This window comes from Anthonomus grandis, chromosome 10 (assembly GCF_022605725.1).
Source record: "Anthonomus grandis grandis chromosome 10, icAntGran1.3, whole genome shotgun sequence".
In the NCBI taxonomy this organism is placed as follows: domain Eukaryota; kingdom Metazoa; phylum Arthropoda; class Insecta; order Coleoptera; family Curculionidae; genus Anthonomus; species Anthonomus grandis.
In genome coordinates this window covers 21,398,235-21,415,284 of record NC_065555.1, presented here as the reverse complement: position 1 = coordinate 21,415,284, position 17,050 = coordinate 21,398,235, and the positions used below count along the sequence as shown (strand labels likewise).

General features: G+C 29.8%; 1 protein-coding gene across 1 annotated transcript in view; it reads left to right on the top strand.

Moving 5' to 3' along the window:
• Positions 1–17,050, top strand: part of LOC126741168 (E3 SUMO-protein ligase RanBP2-like) — a 143,692-nt gene that overhangs the window by 100,992 nt on the left and 25,650 nt on the right. The window contains exons 34-36 of the mRNA XM_050447516.1: positions 6,852–6,987; positions 8,336–8,547; positions 13,818–14,073. Of these exons, the coding sequence (XP_050303473.1) occupies positions 6,852–6,987; positions 8,336–8,547; positions 13,818–14,073 (604 nt within the window). The remainder of the gene's footprint in view (positions 1–6,851; positions 6,988–8,335; positions 8,548–13,817; positions 14,074–17,050) is intronic.

Sequence of the window (17,050 nt, the reverse complement as noted above, 5' to 3'; positions counted from 1 at the left end):
AATTAAGCGCATTCCGCCCTTATAAAGATTCTAAATAGAGCATGATCTACATATTTTTTCAATTCACTATTAGATGTAATATCCCTAGGTATTAAATCTAGTTATTATTAATCACATTTAATTAAAATCGATAATCAATATCTATTACTTTAAGATATTTAATTTGTACAAATTGTGATGAATAAAAACATATTTGATTTGTATTATAAATGAATTAAAGAAGCAAAATGTTCTTTTTACAAAAGTAAACTAAATAAAAAATTAATCAATGTAAAAAAATATGGGAAACTGTAAAGGAGGTCACAGATGAAAGGTTAAATAAAAATGAAGCTATACGTTCTACAAGCGAAAACAATAAAACTGGAAAATTTGAAAAAACTGAAAATGATAGAATATCTCACCAACTTTTAGATTACTATTGTAATATCAAGAAGAAGCTTAGTGACAAAATAGTTAAAAAATAATTGCGTTTTCGAAAGACCTGTCGCGTACAAGCCAGCAGCTACAGTAAAGTAAGTGCAAGTTATGGTAATTCTTCTTTAATTACTAAGGACAATCATTTAGTTTTGGTTTTAATTTGATTCTTAAAACAGGCATTTACCCCATGATGCTAACTAGATGAAACACGTGTCGAGAGTAAAAATAAAAAGTTTTGATTAGTGTTAAAACTGTCTCGTAATTTGAGCGGCACACCAAAGGTTCCAACCAAGGGCTATAAGAATTGATAATTTGGTTTTCCATAATATGTGGATATATATATTATATGTGGTTAAAAAATATATAGGTTTAATTTTTTTTATTTAGGTGTGTTTCTTACATAATGTTTTTGTATTTGTTACACAACACTTATGGAAATGAAAGAAAAGCAGGTAATTATTTCTGAATGTTATAATTGAATGAAATAATTGAAATTATAAAATTCAATAACAGAAAAATATGCTTTATACCTGCAATAAGTCCATATTTATACATAAAAGGTCTCACTAGTACCATTCTTACATTGCTTACAGTATTTTAGCCCTAAGTTTTAAAGCCCTTTGTTAAATTTATTTCAGTTCATCTAAAAATAAAATATTTAAGACAAATTAATCTTGTTACTTAAAATTTGCTTCCATATGTATAGTGCTACTTTATAATTGGTACTTACCAATACTATCTATATCTAAATATCTTTAAAGTCCAGACTTGAATGCCCTAAATAAGCGCATTCTTGAGAACTAAATTGAAATCCAATAAAAACTGTAATTACAACATTGACATTTTGTCTTATACATAAATCACATACAGTTTCACTTCGCCTTAAGGCATTTAAAATTATTAAGGGTTGCCTTTGTAAGTTCGCTTCCTTTGTAAGTTAGCTTCTTCGGTTGACGCTCGGAGTTTATCTATATTATAATGCCGATTTGCATACATTTTATTTTTTAAGTATTAAAGAAATCTAATATACTTAAATCCGGATTTTCATTGGTTTCGGTTAAAAAGCAATTAGAAAATTTCAATCGTTCAAATGGATCATCAGGATGCAATTCTCGAACAATATTTACCTTATATGGTTTAAATTTTCTTTTTTAAAATTTTTTTGCGCTTTTGTTTTTGAAACTCCTACCGCTTCCTCTATTTTTTACAGAAAATTTGAGTCCTGCTGCCACACAATTATTTGCCAGCTTCATATCTTTCCACATGAGATTGCCTAGGTTTTGAATAGCAGCCATAATATAAGAGATCAGATTTTAAACGGAATACCGTAGGTCGACGATGGCTGACGTATTTCTGGAAACCTAATAAGATCTTTTTTATTTTTTGTAACAAAATAAAATAGGCGTTTTTTTTTCCTGTTTAAATATAATTGCAACGCTGCTTCCACATTTTCGTTAGAAAGTTTTAAACATTTTATAATATGATAGTTTTAAAATTTTTTAAATTCCATGTTTCACCGTCAACCATCATTATTGATATGTGACTTATGACTGCTTCAACTGGGCTGCACCGTTTCTATTCGAATACTTCGGTTTCTATTCGGGGGGAGCAACTGCTCGTATTCAGAGTTGCATTTGCACGGTGCTGGAACGAGCTCAAAAGGGGAATTCGAACAACCAAACCTCGTTCGATTCGCTCCAATAAGTGCCCTATGCAAAATATTGACGCTAAAATATACAGGGTGTTCTATATTTAAAAAATACTAAATTGCGCCCAATCTTAAAAAAAAAACCATAATTTAAGATATTTAATTATTAATAGGTAAATAATAACGATGAGGTTTAATGTACATTAACTTTTGGTCAAAACAATAAATATCTTTAAATTCGTTATAGCCATTAGGAATAGGAATAAGGCATAGGAATTATAGACAGTAGACACTAGTCGCGAAAACCGCAGAGCTATATCATAACAACTGACAGAGATACCCTACAATCTCATCCAAAATGGGACACAGTGTACACTGTGTCCCATTTTGGATGAGACTGCAGGGTATCTCTGTCATTTTTTAAGATAGAGCTTTGCGGTTTTCGCGACCCTGTATCACTTTTTTGTAAAACTTTTAAAGCCACAAACAGAAATATTCTAACTACTTTTGTTCCTGAAATACAGGGTGAAAACGAAAATGTTCACTTTTGGAGATGTTATTATTTCTCAGGCCCTGTATAAGATAGAATAAAAATGAAAACTGCTTATAATAGATATTTTTACATAAAAGTCAGTGGCGTATTTAATTTTTTTTCCCAATGCACTGTTTTTAAGATTGGGCACAAACTTGGTATTTTTTAAATGGAACACCCTGTATATTTTAACGTCAAATTTTTGCATTTTTTTTTCTGAATACATTGATGTATCACAACCTAATCTTTGATAAATTTTAGCTCAAAGAATTAGAAAAATCCATATTTATGTTTATTTTTTTAATAGTAGGCCATGAATTCTTTGACACATGCATAAAAAATGTTTTGTTTATTTCATTCATGGAAACTAAGTCACAAACAGATTCAATACATATCAATAATGATGGCTGACGGTGAAAATATGGAATTCCAAAATTTTGAAAAGTATGATATTATAAAATGTTTAAACCTTTCTAACGAAAATGTCGAAGCGGCGCAGCAATTATATTTAAATAGGCAAAGCTCTAGCTTATTTTATTTTGTTACAAAATTCAAAAAATAAAAAAGATCTTATTAGGTTTCCAGAAAGACGTCAGCCATCTCGGGCTGCGGTATTCCGGTTAAAATCTAATCTTTTAAATTATGGCTGCCATTCAAAACCTAGGCAACCCCATGTTGATAGAAATGAAGCTGGCGAAATTAATGTTTTAGCGTGTGTGGAAGCAAGACCCCAAATTTCCTGTAGAAAGATAGAGGAAGAGATAGGAGTTTCCAAAACAAAAGTGCAAAAAATTTTAAAAAAGCATAAATTTAAACCGTATAAGATAAATATTATTCAAGAATTGCATCCTGACGGTCCGTTTAAACGACTGGAATTTTCTAATTGGTTTTTAACCAAAACTAATGAAGATCCGGATTTTGTAAAAAAGGTAATATGGTCTGACGAATCCCATATAAGCAGTAGTGGCATATTTAATAGGCAAAATACCAGACATTGGTATCAAGAAAACCAACCTATTACTTTTGAACGACAGCAACAAGGCCGATTTGGTTTTAGTGTTTCCTGTATCTAAATATATTGCAAAATAATTTGCCAGAGTTGTTGGAGGACATACCTTTAGCCCAGCGACATCAAATATATTTCCAGCAAGATGGAGCGCCCGCTCATAATTCAAGGGTAGTTCGAGAATATTTAAGTGCTCATTTTGATAGACGTTGGATTGGCACACACGGGCCAATCAGATGGCCCCCGAGGTCACCGGACTTAAGTGTTTTGGACTTTTTTGTATGGTCGTACTTAAAAAATAAAATTTATGCAAATCGGCATAATAATATAAATGAACTCCGAGCGACAACTGAAGAAGCATTCATAAACTTACAAAGGCAACCCTTTATAATTTTAAATGCCTTAAGACGAATACAGACTGTATGTGGTTTTTGTATAAGACAAAATGGACAGCAGTTTGAACAGTTTTATTAAATTTATATTTGTTGTTTTTTTTTTGGTTTTTGTAATTAATTTTCCAATTTGATTCTTGTAATTACTAATTAGTTTTTAATGTTAAACCTGGTCCGATATATTTTTTTTATTTTTAACATTTTTATGTTTATATTAATATCTTAAGTTAATGTTTAAAATATAGTTAAATAAACAGGTTTAAATCACATGGCGTTTTAAAAAACTAATAATTAAATGCATGTGTGTAAGAATTCATGGCCTACTATTAAAAACAAAAATAAATATGGATTTTTCTGATTTTTGAAGCTAAAATTTACTAGTTGTGATACATCAATGTATTCAGAAAAAAAATGCAAAAATTTGACGTTAAAATATACAGGGTGTTCCATTTAAAAAATACCAAGTTTGTGCCCAATCTTAAAAACAGTGCATTAGAAAAAAAAATTAAATACGCCACTGACTTTTATGTAAAAATATCTATTATAAGCAGTTTTCATTTTTATTCTATCTTATACAGGGCCTGAGAAATAATAACATCTCCAAAAGTGAACATTTTCGTTTTCACCCTGTATTTCAGGAACAAAAGTAGTTAGAACATTTCTGTTTGTGGCTTTAAAAGTTTTACAAAAAAGTGATACAGGGTCGCGAAAACCGCAAAGCTCTATCTTAAAAAATGACAGAGATACCCTGCAGTCTCATCCAAAATGGGACACAGTGTACTAGTACGAAAGTTCTTTCTAAACCCGGACTGACAGAGTGAAATTAAATTTCTAGAATCGGCATAGGATACAATCTAGTTAAATATATGATTTTCCAAGACAACTGGTGGCAAAATACTGATAGGTCTAAGATCTTTAAGTTCTTTTAAATTAGATACCTTTGGTAGCGAAAAGTATAATGGCCTTTTTCCATAAATTTGGATATTATTTGCCTAGTATACAAGTATTAAAAATATTTTTTTAAAGCTTTTTTACAATATGGAAAACAAAATTTAATATCAATAATTGACAAATCATCCTCGCCCGTAGCATTGGTTCTGATTGAATTTAAAATTTTCATTAAATATTCTTTATCGATTAAACTGAACTTTAACTCGGACGTAAATGACTCAAGTCTATTTCGTTTGTAGAATTTTTTTCTCTTTCGCTTGAAATTGTGCATGCTGTAGAAAGAGAGTTAACAAATTAATTATTTATTATGGAAGCATCTTGAAATTTAACTAATCCTTAGTTAAATTTAATTTACAAGCATTTTTCCAAAATTCTTTGCAAAAAAAATTTTATTTGTGGTTTTTTGCATAAGATTAAATACCACTTGTGTAGAGTAAATCCAGCAGATAGAAAGAACAATAATAACATAAAAAAACGAAAATTAAAGAAAAAAAGTGACCATAAAAAGTTTTCAAATAATCTATAAATATCTAAATTAAACTTGTTTAATTTCGGCAAACTTCAGTTGATTAAATCGCACTGAACCTGAATAAAATTATACGCAATACATGCTAAATGCAGAGGAAAAAAATTTGTAGAATTGGTTCTAGGTCACGCAAGATAAAAAGTTTGAGGATTTCAAGTGGATAGACAAGGAGCATGTAAGTTTAAATGGTCCAAAATAATCTTATGCGCGTATATTAATTTTCAATGAGATTTTGATATTTTTATATCTACAGCAATAATTATTGAATATTAAATAATATCGTCAGCAGCGTAGAAAAAAGAATATGCACAATGACGTGAGAAGTACTTGTATTTTATCGGGTTTGTCAACGCATAAATAAGAAAATTGAAAAGGTTGTGGACTGTATTTGAAAAGTAATTACTAACGCAAGTAAGAAAATTGTAAAAAACGAATGTACCACACTACTCAAATGGGCACTTACCGAATAAGACAGTTGCAGTGCAGGCTCACCACCACCACACAATGGTTTTTAAACCGAAAATTAATTAAATTGTTTGAACGATTGTAACAATTGAATTAGTACCGACACCAAAAATTTACTTGTTTTCACCGTCGTTGCTCTCGTACAAGTCCTTCTACCTTGCACATCGTGTCCAGATAATGGGAGAAAAATGTGGTACATATTCCGCGCGAAATGGAGTAATATTTGAAGTTGATGCATTAACAGGGTTCAAATATAGGTTTGGGGTCAATAGATTTTAAAGCTTATACAACTACCCTTTCAATAAAATATTTACGCACGTATGTAAGCTAAACGTTTTAATGTGAAATAGGATACCAGTTTATTTTCAAAATATTTTATTCTTTTTTATAAAGCCTGAAGGATCAGTTATCTATATAAAATATCTTACCTTAAGTTTAAACCTACCTTACGTAAATTAAGTTACAACTTTACAATTTTTATAAATTTAAGCTTAGAGCGTAATATATGCGCTAAAGTTGAAATCGGTTAGGAAACTTATAGCACCGTCAGATAATTGAACTGCTTGATAAGTTAAAATGAATTCATTAACTAATTAAATAAGTCAGTAACTAATTATAGTTTTTAGCCTTTAAATATATCATGTATTTTCATATAATATAAAATGGAGATCTATGAACCTATGTTTCGGTCTATGCTTAATTTAAAAAACTTACGTAAAGGATTCATAGAGGTGGTATTTTACAGGAAAACTTTTTTGTTATAATATAATTCATACTTGTAGTAAGTTCTCCCCTTACATATTTCTAAAATAGGTAAAAAATAATTCAAAAATGCTACAGAGAAAGAAATTAAATTTATCTGATTTAGTTTTTTCAAGAGAGTTTAATTTTTTAACAGCTTTTTTTATTTAAAGGGAACAAAAACACTAAAGACAAAAATGACGCTGATACCGATTCAGATGTAGAATTTATCTCCGAGACGAAAGTAACCTCAGAGGAAGAAACAGAGGCAATCAGACTTGGCTTGCCGCCAAAGTTTTTCGCTTACAGGTAGATAATTGTTGAATATTTTAGGAAATTTATAGTTTGAAAGTGATATGTACTTACATAAGTATTCGTACGCTATTGTTTTTATAACAAACTCTGCGCAAATTCAATTCGTTTTATCCTGAGAAATTCAAAAACTTCTGAAGATATTATTTATAAGGCATATTTAAAGAAATTTGCTTTTAGGTTAGAACATTCACTTACAAGTCATTTAAACAAATCATATTTGTTTCTTACTGGGAATTTTGTAGATCAATGCGATAATAGCCATGAATAAAAAAAGGGAATTTTACTGCACACAGATGTTTTTCTATTACCACAGTATTTAAAAAAAAAACTAAATTACTTTACTTCTAATATTAAATGATTTTTTCTTATGTTATGGGGTATCTCGATAATCCTATTTTTTATCATTTTATAAATTATTTTTAGTTAGTCCGTTAAAAAATTTCAACAAATACATAAAAATATCAAATAACTGAGAAATATTACTTATATATTTGTATATTATTTTACATTTCATCTCTTTTAAAAATATTAATAATATTTACCTTTACGATTATATTATTATACAGGATTTTTAAATATATTAATGTTATATTAAAATAATTTAAAAAATCTTAATACAGGCTAAATACAGGCCTGAATATATTATCAAATCGTTTCTGATCTAACTAACATTGCTAATAAGTAAAAAAAAAATTAATACGTATAATATAAATATAGACCATAACATTTAGAGGATATTGGCGAATGAATTTTTGAAGCAGGGCTTATTTACTTGTTAATATTAAGGATACAAACAGATATAATCTAGCTCTAGCAATATTTTAATATATGATATAAGTAATAATTGTATATTTAAAAACTAAAATGCATGATGATAATTTAATATAAACGAAAAAAGGCATTTAATAAAAAATTAACTATTGGTGTTATTGTATCCGATTTGCGTGCCGAAAAGCAATACAATAATAATATTTAATTTTTTTTTCCTTAAAATATTTGAATTAATTTATTTTACACCTTTATCTCACCTAAAATAATGCATCAGCGGATTTTTTAGAATGTTTTATTACTTTAATAGATAACATAAATTAAAATTAAAAATTATTTTTCCTTCGAATTAACTTACATAAAAAGAGGATGCTTTTATATAACACCTATAATAACTATTAATTTATAACACATATAACTATTAAATTATAGAAGTAGTTTTTACCTTATTTGATTTTCAAATATCTTTATTTTTTAGGTAATAATTTTTTTCCATATAAATGTAAGAAAAAAATCTCCTATTAGTACTAATAATAGTAATTTTATCTATAACATTATATTTCATTACCCTCAGGCAACTACCCGATTGCACTTGTGACCAATGCAAAAAGGATGATGAGTATCTCAAAGAACTCTTTAATAAAGAACCTAGTAAAACCATATCTAGTCTGGGCAGCAGTAGTGTATCGTTCTTCGGCACACCCAAAACTAATTTTGGCACGCCTTCCTCTGCTGGCAGTGTATTTGGAACGCCTGCTTCCAGCTTTACTTTTGGAACTCCTACAGGTAAATGACACATGCATGCGTATGCGTATAACACACATAAAACTAACAACTTAAGTTAAGAATAAGAACTTATATATGAAGACATATAAACATATATATTTTAAAGAAATTTAAACTTTTTAAAATTTACTTACTACATTAAAATAAATATTAAAGTTCCATTTCAGATTAATATCCTACCTAACCTAGGTGTTAATTATGGTGTAAAACATTGTGCCAAAAATGTTATTTTAATTGCGTTATTTCGTTCCAACATTTTAATATTAATGAATTGCCTTACAAGCAAATTCTATATTAAAAAAAGGACAAATTTGTTAGCTAAAAAAGAAGCAATAAAAAGCAATGTTACTAACAAACATGATTTAATGTCTGTTAAACTTAACAAATACAAAATATTTTATTAGAATTCCGAAAAGTGAACCTTGAACTCTTCTAATACACTTTCAATGTAGAGGGTCTCTTTCCCCATATATTGACCCCCTCCCCTATAGGGGTAATGCGAAAAGTTAAAAAAAATATTTAATACAAAACTTTTGGGTTTTTACTTTAAATTTTTGAATCCGATGTCAAATTTTTTTTTTCGTTTAGAAACGTCAAATTTTGACAGATGATCAGTTTTTTTTATGGAAAACCCTGTATATGACTTCATAGTTAAAAAGAGCCGAATTTTCTGATTTCAAATATATATAGTTTAACTATGTTAAACCATTTCGGAAATATCGGGCTCCAAACTTTAAAAAAATAATATATTGAAGATCTTGGTAGGCGCTGCATTGTTATTGTTTGACATTTATTAAAAAACAAATCATTGAGATGACATTGTCATTTCTTGTTTGTTAACCCATAAATGTTAAAAAATGCTGCCGTACAGTGATGAAGAAAAATGTGACATCGTCCGTATATTTTATAAAAATAATAATAACGCAAATGCCGCCAGAGAGGAATATCGTCGAACCTTTCCTTTACGTGCCATTCCGGCAAAAAATACGTTTAAAAATATAGAACGAGCATTTTGCATCAGGAAAACTCTACGAAGAAAACGTCGGACAGTTCTTGTCGATCCAGAAGAAGAATTACGTATTTTGCTATATTTCGAAGGTAGGTAAGTTTTTACTAATTTTTGAATACATTTAGATCTACGCTATCATGTTTGGGTCTTTGTCTCCCTCAAATTGCCCATCAAAAATGATGAATTTCTTTTTAGAACACCCAAATCATTCCATAGAAGATGCCAGAATTTACTTTGATCGATCGGCCAAAAAAATTTATTCAATTTTAAAAAAGTATAAATATTTTGCTTATCGAATATTACCTGTTCAAACTTTAAGTGTAGAGCAAAGAAATAAACGGGTGGAATTTTGTCAAGAGATGCTAGTGCTAAAAGAAGAAGATAATAACTTTTATTAAAAAATTTTGTGGACCGACGAATGCACCTTTACAACCGCGGGCATTTACAATCGAAAAAATGTTAGATTTTGGTCAAGAACAAACCCCCGAATAACAAGGGAAATTAAGTTTCAAGGGCGGCAATCTCTACATGTATGGTGTGGAATTTTAAATGACCAGGTCACAGGACCTATTTTTTATAACGGCAACTTGACGGGAGAGAGATACCTAGAGATGCTTACTTATCAAATTGAAGCTAAACTTGAAGATCTACCCATAAGGCAATACGAGCAAATAGTTTGGCATCAAGATGGTGACCCACCGCATAATGTGTTACCTGTTTTGAGATTTTTAAATGAAAGATATAACCTGTGCATTGGACGAACTGGGCCAATTCGTTGGCCACCAAACAGTCCAGACCTGACACCTCTTGATTCATTTCTGTGGGGTTACCTGCAAAATAAAGTTTACGAACAGAGAACTGAAAATGTCGAGGAGCTCCGCAGAAAAATTATTACCGCGATAGATGATATCAATCAAAATCATAGACAATTTATAAGGAATACAATACACAAAATTGAGCAGGATTATATAAACTGTATTGATAATGGTGGTGGTCATATAGAGCAGTTATAGTTATAATTAGCTCTAAATTAAAGTTTAACAATTGTTAAAATAATGTATCCTTGTCAACAAAAAGATGCTAAATATCACCTTAGTAATAATAAATCTTCTGTTTTTATTGTTTCTACTCAATTCATTTATCTTTAAAAAAAACGCCAAACTAATAATGCAGCGCTTACCAAGATCTTCTATATATTATTTTTTTTAAGTTTTGAGCCCGATATTTCCGAAACGGTTTAATAAAACATAGTTAAACTATATATATTTGAAATCAGAAAATTCGGCTCTTTTTAACTATGAAGTCATATACAGGGTGTTCCATAAGAAAAAACTGATCATTTGTCAAAATTTGACGTTTCTAAACGAAAAAAAAAATTTTGACATCGGATTCAAAAATGTATAGTAAAACCCCAAAAGTTTTGTATTAAATTTTTTTTAACTTTTCGCATTACCCCTGTAGGGGGCGGTCAATATATGGGGAAAGACCCTGTACATATCTATAATTTATCATACATGTGAAGTGACAAAAGCAAAAATTTTAAGCACTTAAGAAGTAATATTAAAAAGCCTGACTACTGGCGTTCTTTCTATTCATCTTTTTACGTAAATGACGTAATACGCAGAACGATCCGCCTACTTACACTAGGTGAGGTTAATTTTGATAATGCGTAAATTCAAGATAAGTATGTGAATTTTAATATTAGAAATAGGGTATGATGAAATTAAAGTCGTTTGTTTAGGGTAAAGAAAATTAATAATAATATTACACATATCACTCAAAAGAGAATATACAGGGTGTCTCGAAAGTAATGAGACATAGAACAACAGTAGATTCCTTACGTCAAAATAATGTGATCGAGATCAACTTGCCTCATCCTAACTTTAACAGTAACTGAAATACAGAGTGTCAAAGTATTATTTGATTTATCGTTTTTTTCTCATAGGTCCTGAACCAATTGACATACTGACATGAATTTTAAAACAAACGAGTCTTTTAAAAAGAAAAAGAAAATTTCGTATACAGTTTTCGGTAGAGGGCGCTCGTTGCGTTAGTTTTTATTTTTTAGCCCAACCCCTAACTTTCTTTCAGCCCCGTATATCGGTTTAAAAAGTATCAAAATAAATTCGTTTTTCTCTTGAGTTTAATCATTTTAAGTAATGCCCAGGCATAATTTGTTTACCAACTTGGAGATACGTGATATGCTTTGTGTTTACGCGCAAGTAAATTTTATTGGACGCCATGCAAGACGCAGGTATCTGGAAATATTTCCAGATAGACAACTACCAAACGATAAATTATTCCAAAGAATTTATAAACGACTAGGAGAAACTGGATCATTTCGGTCAAAAATGCCTGTTTTGAGCCGCCCAAAAAATATTTTCCAAGAACAGGAAGAAGAAATTTAGTAGAAGAAAATCCCGGGTTAAGTACTAGGCGAATAGCGGCAGCTACGGGATGTAAACAAATCATGTGTTGGTAAAGTACCTCAGAAAGAGATCCATACCACTTTACACCAGTTCAGTGTTTGATCCCACCAGATTTGCCAGGCAGAATGCAGTTTTGTCGTCAGTTTAAAAATATGCAAAACGCAGATCCAATGCTTATTAGCAAAGTGTTATTCACAGACGAGGCTACATTTACTAGACGCGGCGTGTTTAAGTTTAGAAATAATCATATGAAGAATACTGAAAACGCCCATTCAGTTGTCAGTCATTGTTTCCAGCATGAATTTAAAGTTAACAATTGGTTGGCGTGGTATTATTGGAAACCATAATATAATAGGCCCCCATGAACTACAACCTAATTTGAACGGAGACTCGTACTTAAATTCCTTACGAAATGAACTTGGAGGTCTTTTAGAAGATATACCATTAAATGCTAGGTAGAACATGTATTATAATTGTAATGCCAGCGCATTTTTCTCGACAGGTAGAAATTATTTTGGTAGTTTCAAACCAATATACGGAGCTGCAAAAAAGTTAGGGGATTTAAAAAAGTAAAAACTAACGAAACTATCGCCCTCTACCGAAAACACGAAAACTGTATACGAAATTTTATTTTTCTGTTTAAAAGACTCATATGTTCTAAATTTCATGTGAGTACGCTATTTGGTTCAAGACTTATGAGAAAAAAACGATATATCAAATATTTCAATTACTATTAAAGTTAGGATAAGGCAAGTTGACCTCAATCACATTCTTTTGACGTAAGGAATCTACTGTTGTTCTATGTCCCATTACTGTCAGGACACCCTGTATAATTTTCTTAAAATGGTGGATATATTGGTTTTCGCTAAGAAATAAACCGCTTAAATTATGTATTTTTGCCTGTACAATCAAGAATTTATATTTTAACCGAAAAAGTTACTTATATAAATAATATACAACTTACAGGATGTCCTATAAATAACGGTGAATTTAACAGCAGATTCGTTTAAAAAAAAATAAATGAGGTTAAGTAAAAATTTTTTAAGTCCGAAGTTTAAAGGCAAGTCCGTAACTTTTTTAGGCTTTGCATAATTTATTTTTTTATTTGAAATATGCATTGTGCACACAGTTTTGCTTAAAAACGGTATACTTCAAAAATGTCACTACGATTAACCCTTTTCGAGATTTACATTTAAAGTTTTCCCTGATAGTGACAATGACATTTATAACAATTCATCTTGTCAGACACAGCCTACTTTATAAATATTTTAACCTGAAATAGGAAAATAAAATTTTATTTTGAGCGCATTCAAAACTTCAATTGTAAATATCTCGAATTATCTTTTTTAAGCACAACTGTTTGTGATATGTTAAATAAAAAATTAAATTATGCCAAGACTAAAAAAGTTACAGATTTAAAAAAAAATCAAAATGTTGCTGCTGGCGCCCTCTGTGACGTAATCTTATAAAAGGTTAATTTTAAGATTTGCCATATAAAAAAACCTTATGGTCCAAACTTTGTTAAGAATATAGAATAAATGCCTAGTTCATGGCGAAAATTCAAAAAAGTTACATAAAGCTTAACACCTTGTATCTTGGTTGTCTTTGACTTTCGGACTAGAAAAATAAATTTTACTTAACGTCATAAAAAGTAACTAATAAATATCTAATGTTTTTTCTTGAGAATAAATTTTGACATTATTAAATATTTCGATTAAAATCTACTTTCTGAATCCATTTATTATATTAAATAAAGTGTTCTAAAACTTTCTTACTTATAAATGAATCTTTTTTTTCTATAAACTTAAAATTAATATGGATGTATATTGTAGGTGGGAATGTCGAAAATGTGAGGACTCCAAAAGCTGAAACACTTACGAGTTTACTACAAAAGCCTTCCATACTCGCGCCTAAAATGGAAAGTTCATTTTTATTCAAAACCGATAAAACGTCAATGTCTTCAGATGTGGCCAAAAAGGATGAGAAGCAGGAAGAAAAATCTACGTTTGATGTCAAAGCCAAAGAGAGTACCACAGCTACTTCCGTGTTTGGAATGACTCTTACGAAGTCGACCTCAGAGGGAGGAAGGTATGAAATGAATTATTGGTACTAATTTAATGTAAGTTGTCATTTTTTCAATAAAAAGGCTGTTGATCGACTAGATTAGCCTCAGGGCTGACGTAAAAAATAAAACACTCTGCAATTCATTTTAGGTGTGTTGTGAAGCTTAAAAATAAATTTAAAAAAATGCAATAATGAAACTATCATAAAATCTATCTGTAAAATAAAACAGTAATCAACTTTTAGCACATTTAATATTAAAAAAACGAAATATCTATTTATGTTTTATACTGTATTTCTATAACGCTAGGGAATCAACACATTTTAAGATAGGAAAGCAACATCTATTAAGATAATGGATAGACTCTAAAAGTTCCTATAACAAATTCCGTTAATTAGTTAAATTATGGGCATTGATTAAAACGATATACCATGTAAGTAAACATCTTTCAGATTTTTTTTAGTTTGAAATGCCCACCTAATCTTCATCTATTTGAGAATATGATGTATGTAGCGTTGAATGCCAATGTTATAAATTAAAATTTGTTCAACTTTTGATATCAAATATTTTAGTATACTCTAGTTGTTTATAGTTTAGTAGTTTTAACAATAGAGACGAAATGTAAACACCAAGTCTTGGTCTCTATAATTATATATATAATAATAAAATGAATGAAGCTACCCGTGTTTTGCCCCTAACGGAGTATCATAGAGTAAGCCTAAAATATGGAAAACGTATTCATAGAAAGGCTACATGTAGTAGCAAAACCTACAAAGTTCACATTAGGTTGAAAATCGAAAAATTAAGCCAGAATAACTATTTCAACAATATAAAGAAGAAATTGGAAATAATGAAAACTAAACGTCTCCTGTGAAAAACGAACCTTATGTTTACGAGTTCGACGCCTAAACTATAGACCAACTAGATTGATGAATAATAATATTATAAAAGGAAAAAAAGGACTTATATTATAAGAGAGGTTATTGAAAATAAAGTGATGCGCAAAGATAAACATCATTCATACACACAAGAACAATTTTCCTTGCTTAAAATATAGGCAGTTTCTCTTAAAGATTAAGTTTTTTGCGTTTAGAGCATTCATGATATATTCCATGATACATTCTATACTGGCCCTATGCGTTCAAGAAAAACTATATGAGGAAGCCAATAAATGATTTGCAAGCACTGATTTGGTTGATGTTATATCGGTATTTTCACATTTTTCAACAAAAGCTGTGTTATTTTTTCTAGCTTCAAATCCGCCACTGCTTGGTAGTTGAAAGGAAATTATCTCTACGTCATATTGATCACGTCATTCTTGGCTGAGGAGAATATTTTAACCTAAATTGTTGAATATTTCAAAAACAGCAAATTATCGAGACAATATAGATATTAGGCTGGGTCAAAAAGTCGAATAATTTTTTTTAAATATATCGAAAATATTGTTCAAGGTGACAAAAAAAAAAATGTGAAGGGGTGAGCCGTTAATATTAAGATGCAGGCCTATCATTCGTTTTTTTATTTGTGCTTTCTATTTTGCGTCAAACTAGTGATGTAAAAAAATTATCTGCTCATATGTATATTTAGACATTTGAAGTTAATTAGGAACAAAGTGGAGGAATATGTTCTAATATGTTTTAATAAAAAATAATTCTCACAAACATTTTAATTAACAAAATCAAAGAAACATTACTACTAGTACCTATATTATTTTTATAAAAAAACTTAAAATTATGGTTTAAAGCTAATTAAACAGGACAAAATGCCGGGTTGAATTTTGGTGCATAATTGCCTATATTTTATAACAAAAATTTTAAAACTTCTAATTTTAATAATATAGGTATGTGCTTACGTAATATATGTATATGTACTAAGTATATGTGTATTATACTTCCTACTTAAGTTATTGTAAAATTGGATTTTTATATACATGTAGGTAGTACATATTTACATTTTTATAACATTTATTACTAAAATCTTGGATTCGCAAATAATTAACACTTTTAGACGAAAAAAAAGAAAATTATTCTAATACTTATACTTATATGTACATCACATACATATAATATATATCATCTAATACACCTGTACACCCTGTATACAGGGTGTCATTGAAATGGTGTAAAAAAATTCGGGGGGTGATAGTACTCCTAAAAATTTTAAAAAAAGTTCCTATATCTATAGGGCGGAAAATGCATATTAAGGGAGTTAGGGGCACTGAAAGGGTAAATTTAAAAAACGGTTTTTTTAAATTGTAGGCTTAAAAAACGAGATAAAATTTCGAAAAAAAATCCTCTGCCATAAATTTTGACCCAAAATCAAATGGTGATACTGAAAAATAATTTGGAAAATCGGAAAGGGTAGTTTTTGCAAGGGTAGGGGGTTAATTCGTGAATAACTTTTTTTAGGTTATTTTTTTTGCAACGTGGGTTCATTTTTTAAAAACTACATAATTTTTCCTACAAAAAAGGTACTCTTGTTGCACATCGCCCAGAACGATGGTTTTCGAGAAAATTGAAGGCAAAAAGTTTGCTCTGATGGGTTGCTAACTGGTTAAACAACATAAACCTATGAAAGTTATGGGGTTTCAAAAGTAAACACGTAGTTATTAAATAATTAATTGAAAAATCTAAATTTTATGATTTTTAAAACATCTTATTGCTTTAAAAAACGAAATAAACCAATTACCAAAATTCCTTATTAAAATAATGCATTTCTTAATTCATTCATAGTAAATGTTCAAAGTGACCACCATTCATTTCAATGCAGACATCTGCTCTTCTTCTCCATGATCTGCGTACCCTGTGGAATATCCCTGGGGTTGTACGAATTTGATTGGAACAGTCGATAATGCGTTGACGTAGTTGCTCTTCAGTATTAATCGGCACTGAGTAAACCAAAGTTTTCAAGTGGCCCCAGAAGTAGAAATCTAATGGATTAAGATCTGGTGATCTTGCTGGCCAAGCTTGTGGACCACCACGTCCTATCCAACGCCTCTCAAAA